An 11,317-nucleotide genomic window follows, 5' to 3' on the forward strand; every position below is an offset into this window, starting at 1 on the left:
GCTAAAAAAGCATGGGAATACAAAATGCTTGAAGGCTTTGGATGGGGCTGTGTGTCAGTGTGGGGGATAGGGGTTCTGATTGGCCCAAGTGGGAGGAGTAGTGCCCCTTCCGGGGTTTCAGTGGGAGGAATAGTGACCCAAGGGCTGGATAAAGGCAAGCAAAGGGCTGCAGCTTGGAGACCACTGATTTTTCATCATACAATCCCCATTATGTTCTATTTTGTATACAACCTGCCCATAGCACAGCAGCATAGCTCACCGTCATTGGTGTCGGTGGGAGGAGTAGTGGCCCCCCCCCCCCTCTGTGGGTGTCGGTGGGAGGAGTAGTGGCCCCCCTCTGTGGGTGTCGGTGGGAGGAGTAGTGGCCCCCCTCTGTGGTGTCGGTGGGAGGAGTAGTGCCCCCCCCTCTGTGGGAGGAGTAGTGGCCCCCCCTCTGTGGGTGTCGGTGGGGGAGGAGTAGTGGCCCCCCCTCTGTGGTTGTCGGTGGGAGGAGTAGTGGCCCCCCCCTCTGTGGTTGTCGGTGGGAGGAGTAGTGGCCCCCCCTCTGTGGTTGTCGGTGGGAGGAGTAGTGGCCCCCCCCTCTGTGGGTGTCGGTGGGAGGAGTAGTGGCCCCCCCCCTCTGTGGGTGTCGGTGGGAGGAGTAGTGGCCCCCCCTCTGTGGGTGTCGGTGGGAGGAGTAGTGGCCCCCCCCTCTGTGGGTGTCGGTGGGAGGAGTAGTGGCCCCCCTCTGTGGTGTCGGTGGGAAGAGTAGTGGCCCCCCCCCTCTGTGGTGTCGGCGGGAGGAGTAGTGGCCCCCCCCTCTGTGGTGTCGGCGGGAGGAGTAGTGGCCCCCCTCTGTGGGTGTCGGCGGGAGGAGTAGTGGCCCCCCTCTGTGGGTGTCGGCGGGAGGAGTAGTGGCCCCCCCCCCCTCTGTGGGTGTCGGTGGGAGGAGTAGTGGCCCCCCTCTGTGGGTGTCGGTGGGAGGAGTAGTGGCCCCCCTCTGTGGTGTCGGTGGGAGGAGTAGTGCCCCCCCCCTCTGTGGGAGGAGTAGTGGCCCCCCCTCTGTGGGTGTCGGTGGGGGAGGAGTAGTGGCCCCCCCTCTGTGGTTGTCGGTGGGAGGAGTAGTGGCCCCCCCCTCTGTGGTTGTCGGTGGGAGGAGTAGTGGCCCCCCTCTGTGGTGTCGGTGGGAAGAGTAGTGGCCCCCCCCTCTGTGGTGTCGGCGGGAGGAGTAGTGGCCCCCCCCTCTGTGGTGTCGGCGGGAGGAGTAGTGGCCCCCCCTCTGTGGTGTCGGCGGGAGGAGTAGTGGCCCCCCTCTGTGGGTGTCGGCGGGAGGAGTAGTGGCCCCCCTCTGTGGGTGTTGGTGGGAGGAGTAGTGCCCCTCCCCTCTGTGGGTGTCGGCGGGAGGAGTAGTGGCCCCCCTGTGTGGTGTCGGCGGGAGGAGTAGTGGCCCTCCCTCTGTGGGTGTCAGTGGGAGGAGTAGTGCCTCGTCCGTGGGTCTTGGTGGGAGGAGCAGTGCCCCATGCGTGGGAGGAGTAGTGCCTCGTCCGTGGGTGTCGGTTGGCAGAATAGTGTCTTGTGTCAGTGGGAGGAATTGTGACTTAAGGGCCAGATAAAGACAAGCAAAGGGCCACAGATTGGAGGCCACCAATTTTATATCCTACAATCCCCATTATGTTCTATCTTAGATACAACGTGCCCATAGCACAGCAGCAGAGTCAGATAAGAGAGGATTGTGTTACATAGAATCTGTATTTTTCTTCTCCTTGTCCACATTGGCCAACTTGTGATAGGATGAGGAATGGCCACACCCAGGAGGTAGAAATCGGAGCGAAGCACATGGACCATTACGTGGAAATTCTATGTGGATACTTTGTATAAAGGGTAAGCTCTGAGATCGGAACAGCTGATTGGCTGACGGGGATCATCTCCCCTTTTATACAGATCATGTGACTCTGCTGTAATGCTGCACAGCTGCTGCTGAGGAACTAAAAGTATCAGCAATCCTGCATGCAGAGGTCTGTGGGACATGCTGGGACTTGTAGTTCCTGCGTGCAGATATGGATGATGGTGATGATGATTCCTAGCAGCCAATCAAAATTCCTCACATAGGCTGACAGCAGTAGAAGTAAATCTGGTTATTATGAGTAACGCACTGCGGCAACTCGCTGTGAATAATCTCAGATGACAGCAGCCGTCGGAGGTGCCCAACCCCAGGCGGGAATCTGGCCCCGCCCACACATCGGGGGCAGAAATGTTTTCATGGGAGAGGGAAAGGAAAGGGCAAAAAACTTGAATTTCTGCAAGACGAGGCGCGTCCATCCCAAACAAGCAGCTTTCAGATTAACCCGTTGAATTTGGCTTCGGCTCTGCGCAATCTGTGACCCCCCCCCCCCCCCCCCCGCGGCTCAGAAATTCTAATTTCACAAAACTTGTTCACCTTGTGTTTAAGGAGTAATTCTGGCTACACACACATATATATGTGTGTGTATAAAATAAAATTTTTTTTTGACGATTCTAACCCCTGCCATGTCTATATTCCTCTGTGTCCCAGTTGGGGAGATTTCACCTCACTTCCTGTCCTAGTGACCACACAGGAAGTAAGCCAAAACAATTTTTTTCCAGATATGACGAGGTTCTAACCCTTGCTCTGTCTACTCTGCCAGTCATTTGATGTGGAGTGGAGTAGTGCAGATGTTCCCTGGTTAGTAATGCATGTGACATTGAAGCAGAACTCCAGGCAAATGCTTAAATGGACAACCTACCAGAGGATTTGTATCTATCCAGTCCTGAGATTTACACGGCTCTGCCGCACAGCCCTCTCTGGCAGGAGACATGAGAAAATTATCTCTATCATCTCTATCATCTCTATCATTTCGATCATTTCTATCATTTCAATCATTTCTATTATCTCTATTTCTATTATCTCTATTTCTCTATTTCTATTATCTCTATTTCTCTATTTCTATTATCTCTATCATTTCTATTATCTCTATTTCTATTATCTCTATTTCTATTATCTCTATTTCTATTATCTCTATTTCTATTATCTCTATTTCTATTATCTCTATTTCTATTATCTCTATTTCTATTATCTCTATTTCTATTATCTCTATTTCTATTATCTCTATTTCTTTTATCTCTATTTCTTTTATCTCTATTTCTCTATTTCTATTATCTCTATTTCTTTTATCTCTATTTCTCTATTTCTATCATCTCTATCATTTCTATCATCTCTATTTCTATCATCTCTATCATTTCTATCATCTCTATTTCTATCATCTCTATTTCTATCATCTCTATCATCTCTATTTCTATCATCTCTATCATCTCTATTTCTATTATCTCTATTTCTATTATCTCTATTTCTATCATCTCTATTTCTATTATCTTTATCATTTCTATTATCTCTATTTCTATCATCTCTATTTCTATCATCTCTATTTCTATCATCTCTATTTCTATCATCTCTATTTCTATCATCTCTATTTCTATCATCTCTATTTCTATCATCTCTATTTCTATCATCTCTATTTCTATCATCTCTATTTCTATCATCTCTATTTCTATCATCTCTATTTCTATTATCTCTATCATTTCTATCATCTCTATTGTGTTTTTTCTCTCTCTCTCTTTTTTTATTTATTTTATTCATTTTCTAGTCCCCTTGCTGTGGGAGTGGCATTAGTATTTTTATATTTTTTTAAGCCCCCCCCCCCACCTAATTTTCACCTGGTGATCCTGCCAGGAACACCTTCTGTCCTAGGGTGACAAGAGAGATACTTTATTATAAAAAAAAAAAACATTTTATATTGCACACTGTACACTCTTGCTTCAGCCACTGCAGCCCCTGTATGTGAATGTCATTGGGAGGTGATGGATTCTTGTCAGATCGGATCTTCTTCCTTCCTGAAAGTGAAGAACTGAACATCTTGTGCTGCCCCCCCCCATCCTCCCCCATCCCCCCCCCATCCCACACACATCCCAGGGTCTGCTCCTCACATGACAGATAATGTGATCTCAATTAACCCTTGTGACGCCGGTTTTTAAATGCCCCCCTTTGTATTTGGCTATACAGTGCATGCGTAATTATTGATAAATCACAAGTATGAAATATTTTGTAAAGTTCAACAAAAGTTCGGATCAGAATTTGGCTGTTTAGATGTATGGCGGCACATTCTCGCCTTCGGCAGGAGCCGGTTGTTCTGTATACCGGCAATATTGCTACCGATAAACACTGGGCCAGGGTTTTAGAGATGAGGCCCTTGTTATCCTTAGCGCAGCCAGGTTGTGTGCTCAGAAGGGTCTGGTATGGGTTGACCCATTTTTTGTGTGTGTATGTATATATTATTAATAATAAAAAATGATAATATATTATTAATAAATTATTAAATTATTATTTTTTTATAAAAAAAAATTCATGCATAGCAAAGTCGTTCAATCACTTTTTTTTTCCATGCAGGCTTCCTTTTATTTTGTATATATTGCACTGGGAACCCCCCCCCCCCTCTGGAAATACATACCAGACTCTCATCATCCTTGAGGGTCTGTTTTGTGTTTTGGGGGATTCGATATGCATTATTTACAAAACCAAAGGGGCTCGCTGGGAAAAATTGAACCAATAGCCTTTGAGGCTAGGTTCACACTACTGCAAATTCAAAATCGCGATTTCGCGGCTGCGGTTTTGTCGCGATTTCGGCCGCGATTTAAGAGACATCTGTGCAGGGTTCAATGTAAATCGCGGCCCGAAATCGCAAAAAGTAGTACAGGAACTACTTTTTGAAATCGGTGCAGCGCCCCAGATGCGGCGTCGCACCGATTAGGATGGTGCCATTGCCGGCAAATGCCGCCGATTTTGAGATGCGATTTGACATGTGAAATCGCATCCCAAATCGTACCCAGTGTGAACCTGGGCTTAAACTGCTTTTTTTTTTTCCCCCCCCTTTTGTAAATGGTACGATTTTGTTTACATGGTAGAGATGCACCACTTAACAGATCAGTTTAGGGGACCTCACCCCCAACAAGTGTAGTTTCTAAAGAAATTATGCATCTTTTTTTTGTTTGTTTTGTTCCATTAAATGTATTGCTCCCCTGCACAACTGTATTTTATTGTATTTATTGCATTGCCCCCCTGTGCTTAACCCCCCCATGCAATTTTTGTCTATTCGCCTAAGAAACTCGATTTAGCTCCTGTTGATTTGAATTTGGCATCCAAACTTTTTGATGTGTGTGTCCGTCCAAACCTTCATCTCCTCCCCATTTTAGGAGTATTGGGGTAACTATGGGGGTGCAGTGCAGGCTCCTGGGGCACAAGCGGGGCAGTGCAGGGAATGTCCACTCAATTCTAGACTCAGAAGTTGAGGGCTTCAGATTTATTCAACGTTGAACTTGACAAATGATGCGCAATGTCTGGGCTGTTCCTATGATGCTCCTGATCCAAGACTTCTGAATTCTAACTTTATTTTGAATCTTCTTCCTCCAGGAGGATCTCATCTCCACCATCGGGGAGAGCGCCGCGCAGGGGGTGGCCGGAGTAATATTTTGGGGTGACGCGGAATACACCAGAAATAAGGTGAGTGTCCCCCCTATACACAGACCTGTACCCCATGTCCTGATCCTGAGTTCCATCCTGTGTGTGTGTGTGTTGTGTGTTTTTTTTTTTTTTAATAACCCTCTAATTCCAAAAATGAATATATAAATTTAAATAATTAAAAAAAGATATAATTATAAAAAAATATTTATTTGCTAATAAAAAATATTATTATTTTTTATAATATGTATATGTGTATATATTTGTGATGTATGTATGTATTTTTATTTATATATATATATATATATATATATATATATATATATATATATATATATATATATATATATATATATATATATATATATATATATATACCCGGATTCAGAAAGGACTTACGCCAACGTATCTTCTGATACGCCGTGTAAGTCCACGGATGCGCCGTCGTATCTATGCGCCTGATTCAGCAAACAAGATACGCCTGAATTTTGTCTTGATCCGACCGACGTAAGTCTCCTACGCCGTCGTATCTTGGGCGCATATTTACGCTGGCCGCTAGAGGCGCTTCCATTGATTTACGTGTCGAATATGTAAATGACCGAGATACGCCGATTCACGAACGTACTTGCGCCCGTCGCTGTAATCTATGCCGTTTCTGTAAGGCGTATGTCCGGCGTAAAGTTAAGCCTCATAAAGCAGGGGATAAGTCATGTTAGGGTATGGACGTCGGAACAGCCGTCGGATTTTACGTCGTTTACGTAAGTCGTACGTGAATGGGGCTGGGCGTAGGTTACGTTCACCTCGTAGGCATTGAGCCGTCGTATCTTAGGGAGTATATGCAACGTGATTCTGACCATGCGCACGCATGCGCCGTTCGTTCGGCCATTCATTTACATGGGGTCACGCTTCATTATAATAGATCACGCCCACTACCTTCCTACTTTGAATTAGGCAGGCTTACCCCGGCCAATTTACGTTACGCCGGCGCAAGTTTGGGAGCGAGTGCTTTGTGAATACTGCTCTTGCCTCTCAGAGTTACGTCGGCGTAGCGCATATGAGATGCGCTACGGCGGCACAAAGATGCGCCGCTGTACGTGAATCCGGGCCATAATCTCTATCTCTCTCAATTATACTTTTTTTTTTTAATTACTAAATATAATTATAAAATATGTGTGTGTGTGTGTGTGTGTGTGTGTGTGTGTGTGTGTGTGTGTATATATATATATATATATATATATATATATATATATATATATATATATATATATATATATATTTTTCATATAAACTTTTTTGGATTTACAGAAGGTAATAATAATATTATTATAATATTTTTTCCCAACTCCTGTTCGGTTCGGTTTTGCAATGCTTGAAAGGTGATTTGAGCTGCGATTGCTGGTTAGAGCCCAGTTGATCCATAATGATGATGATGATGATGATGATGATGATGATGATGATGATGATGATGATGATGATGATGATGATGATGATGATGATTAGTAATCTGCCTCTCCTCCCTGCAGGAAACCTGCCAGAAGATTAAGTCGTATGTGGATGAAGATTTGGGGCGATACATTGTGAATGTCACCACCGCGGCTTCTCACTGCAGCCAGGCGCTGTGCGGCGGCAACGGACGCTGCCTGCGCAAAGAAAACGTCACCGACGCCTTCCTGCACCTCAACCCCGCCAACTTCCGTATTGTGACCGCCAAATCTCCCACGTCCAACGCCTCGGTCCCTATATGGGCGGAGGGTCAGCTCTCGGCGGGGGACGTGGCCCTTCTGCAGACTCAGTTCCGCTGTCAGTGTTACATTGGCTGGCACGGGGGCTCCTGCAGCCTGCAGAATAGTACATATAAAATCGCGGGAGCCGCGGAGCTCTTCTATGGCCGCGTCTGGCTGTGGTTATTAATGGCGTCCCTTCTAATGCTGCTTTAAGTGTCGTGACCTCGCGGGACCCTTGAACTTTTTTAGACACTACAGCGGCCGCCGGACGCGGTCTCCAATCCGCAGCGATGAAAGGGGAGCGTGAACATTATTTATTTGTTACTGAACTCTCCATTCTGAGCCGGGATGGCTCTGTGTATTCCTACCTCTAGGACCTGATGATAGGGGGGGGAGGGGTCCCCCCTCCGCACACCTGCCGCTACACCAGCAGTAGGTACAAGGGGCGAGCGGGTCACCTCGGAGCCCGCCAATTCTAAGAACTGTGCAATATGATTCTCTTCCAGTGTCCGGAGATTCGGGAAGCTGCTTAATTTTTTTTTAACCAAGTTGATGCCTTGCTAGCGATCGTTGCGGTCCTTTTCCGCCGCGGTCTCCGGCAGTGCTAATGGTGGCAAGGCGCTCAGGAAACGTACCATTGTGCCACTCACCACCGGTGCCTCCAGCCGTTTGCTGCTCCAGTCTTTTTAGCATTTTGTAGACTGATGTTGTGCCTTTGTGTCTTTATAGAAGCTGCATATTGTCTGCAGTGTCATCATGAAGCCTCCATCTTTGTATGAATGGGAACCCCCAAATCCAGAGAACCCAACTGGTGACTTGTCATCTCTTCTACCAGCTCTGCCTAACCCGGCACCAGACACCGGAGAAACCTGGAAGAATAAAATCTTACAACTTTTCAGAGTTGCGTCTTTTATTGTGTTTAACCAAAAGTTTGTGGTGTATAGCATCAAAGAGTTGACCTCCCCCCAACGCGCCCCCCCCCCCCCCCGAGCTCTGTGGTTCCTTCCACCAGCTCCCAGGGCCGATCCTAGGGTCACAGGCGCCTGGGTGCAGAAATATTTTATGGCGCCCCCACATGGGCGTGGTCATTTTTACTAACTCCTCCCCTTTACACATGTTTCTATGGCAGTGATGGCGAACCTTGGCACCCCAGATGTTTTGGAACTACATTTCCCATGATGCTCAACTACACTGCAGAGTGCATGAGCATCATGGGAAATGTAGTTCCAAAACATCTGGGGTGCCAAGGTTCGCCATCACTGTTCTATGGCAATGACTCAACCACAGAAATGCTCCCCCACAAAGTCTTCATTAACCTGGGATCCTTACATGATCTCCTAACAATAAACAAAATACAGGAAGAGAAGCAGAGTACTTTATTGGGACCTGGAGGGGGGGCTCTGTGATGGACACAGAGGGGGCTTCTGTTAGAGAGTCTGTTAGAAAGACCCCCAGACATACTACAGACATGATACAGGAGATGGTCAGAGACTGCAGACTTGGTACAGGAGATGGTCAGAGACTGCAGACTTGGTACAGGAGATGGTCAGAGACTGCAGACACAGTACAGGAGATGGTCAGAGACTGCAGACACAGTACAGGAGATGGTCAGAGACTGCAGACTTGGTACAGGAGATGGTCAGAGACTGCAGACTTGGTACAGGAGATGGTCAGAGACTGCAGACACAGTACAGGAGATGGTCAGAGACTGCAGACACAGTACAGGAGATGGTCAGAGACTGCAGACACAGTACAGGAGATGGTCAGAGACTGCAGACACAGTACAGGAGATGGTCAGAGACTGCAGACACAGTACAGGAGATGGTCAGAGACTGCAGACACAGTACAGGAGATGGTCAGAGACTGCAGACACAGTACAGGAGATGGTCAGAGACTGCAGTCATAGTACATGAGACGATCAGAGACTGCAGACTTGGTACAGGAGATGGTCAGAGACTGCAGACATAATACAGGAGATGGTCAGAGACTGCAGACACAGTACAGGAGATGGTCAGAGACTGCAGACATAATACAGGAGATGGTCAGAGACTGCAGACACAGTACAGGAGATGACTGCATCCGGATGATGCCCACCAGAGGGGTGACACCATCAAGTAAGAAGTGATGTCTGAATGCAAAGGTGTCACCCCCCACCCCATCCATGACAGCAGGGGGTGGGTGGTGTGGTGTTGGCACCATGTGTCATCAGGGCACAGTGGCAGGCTAGACAGGAGAGAGCCTGATTGGGGGGGGGTGATACCATATTTTAAAAGGGTACTGTGGCAGGTTAGACCAGAGAGGGCCTAATGGGGGGTTGGTGGTGACCTCATTTTTTACCAGGGCACAGTGGCAGGCTGTTTAGAAGAAAGTCAGATTTAGGGGGCAGTGGGGGTGACACCATGATTCTGTGGCAGGTTAGACAGGAGTGAACCCAATGGGGAAGGACTTGGTAACACCATTTTTCACCAGGGCATAGTGGCAGGCTAGACAGGAGGCAGCCTGATATGGGGGGTGTTTTGGGATTGACATGTTTCACCAGGGCACAGTGGCAGGCTAGATAGGAGACAGTCCGATTTAGGGGGTAGTGGGGGTGACGCCATGATTCCCCAGGGTACTGTGGCAGGTTAGACAGGAGTGAACCCAATGGGGGGGGTTGGTGGTGACACCATTTTTCACCAGGGCACAGTGGCAGGCTAGAGGGAAGCAGTCCGATATGGAAAGGGGGGTGTTTTGGGGTTGACATCATGTTTCACCAGGGCACAGTGGCAGGCTAGATAGTAGAGACTGAGTCTGGGGGGGGGGGGGGTTTGTTGGGAGTGACACCATGTGTCACTAGAGGACAGTGGCAGGCTAGACAGGACAGGGCGTGATGGGGGTTGTTGGGGGGTGACACCATGTTTGACCAGGGTCCTGTGGCAGGCTAGACAGAAGAGTGCCCAACTTAGGGGGGGTTTGTTGGGGGTGACTCAGTGTTTCAGCAGGATATTGTGGCAGGCTAGACAAGAAAGAGCCTGATGGGGGGGGGGGGGGGGGTTGGTGGTGGGGTGGGTGACACCATGTTTCACCAGGGCACCGTGGCAGGCTAGACAGGAGGCAGCCCGATATGGGGGGGTGTTTTGGGGTTGACATCATGTTTCACCAGGGCACAGTGGCAGGCTAGATAGGCGAGAGTCTGGGGGGGGGGATAAGTGTTGTGGAGGTGACACCATGTTTTACCGCACCAGGTGACACCAACCCTAGTGATGCCATTGGTCTTTAGATCACCTTCACACTTACGAATGGGCCCAACACCCATTACATGCGAGAACTGTCTGCATTTATACACCGGTGAGTGGCCTATGGGGGTGCCTCCCACAGCTTATTACCGGGAACCCCCCCTGCTGGGGTTCTTGCATGTGTTCGGTGTCGGGCCATCCACAAGTGTGAATATGGCCTAAACCAGCGGTTATTTTTTTTTTTGGGTGGGGTGATGGTGTGGGGTAGGTGGTGGTGGTCTGGGTGGTGGCGCGGTTCTTAAACTCAGTCCTCAAGTGCCACCAACAGGCCACGTTTTGGGAATTTCTCTTAGATAAAACAGCTGTCCAAAAATACCAAGCCATTGACTCTGACTTAAAGCACCTGTGCAAGACAAAGAAAATCCTGCTAACATGGCCTGTTGCGGGTACTCGAGGACTGAGGCCTAAACTACGTCTAGCCGACATCCCATTGTTGTCTCCGGCGAGCCTCCATTAGCCTGACACGGGTGATAAATAATGGAGAACAATGAGCCGCACTTCACAGGACGTAAAAATACGACTTTCACAGCCGTATTCTGGTGGTAAATTGGCGTAGAAGCTTCCTGCCGCGCTCTGCACGCCCATTTCAGCTTCTCCCGGCTTAATGGCTTTTCTTAAATGATCCTTTAATTGCCTTTCTTCAGCTGGGCTGTTGATCCTTTTCCTGTGAAATGCAGACGATTCCTCGGAGTCCATGACTCTCCTCTTCTTCCTCTTCTCTGACCTCCCCGACCAGAACAAAGAGAAAAACAAACTCCAAAATCAGGAAGTTTCATTTTTAATAAAAGAAAGTGCAAAAACTGCTCCCCCCC

The 11,317-nt window shown here is 48.1% G+C and overlaps 1 protein-coding gene across 6 annotated transcripts in view; it reads left to right on the top strand.

The window, feature by feature from the left end:
* LOC120944967 (hyaluronidase-2-like) overlaps window positions 1-8,130 on the top strand; it is a 34,424-nt gene extending 26,294 nt beyond the window's left edge. For all 6 annotated transcript variants that reach the window (XM_040358756.1, XM_040358760.1, XM_040358758.1 and 3 more), the window contains exons 3-4: window positions 5,459-5,548; window positions 7,030-8,130. In XM_040358756.1, the coding sequence (XP_040214690.1) occupies window positions 5,459-5,548; window positions 7,030-7,443 (504 nt within the window). In that variant the 3' untranslated portion in view covers window positions 7,444-8,130. The remainder of the gene's footprint in view (window positions 1-5,458; window positions 5,549-7,029) is intronic.
* Window positions 8,131-11,317: the final 3,187 nt, after the last annotated feature.

Source organism: Rana temporaria, chromosome 7 (assembly GCF_905171775.1).
Source record: "Rana temporaria chromosome 7, aRanTem1.1, whole genome shotgun sequence".
Taxonomy (NCBI): domain Eukaryota; kingdom Metazoa; phylum Chordata; class Amphibia; order Anura; family Ranidae; genus Rana; species Rana temporaria.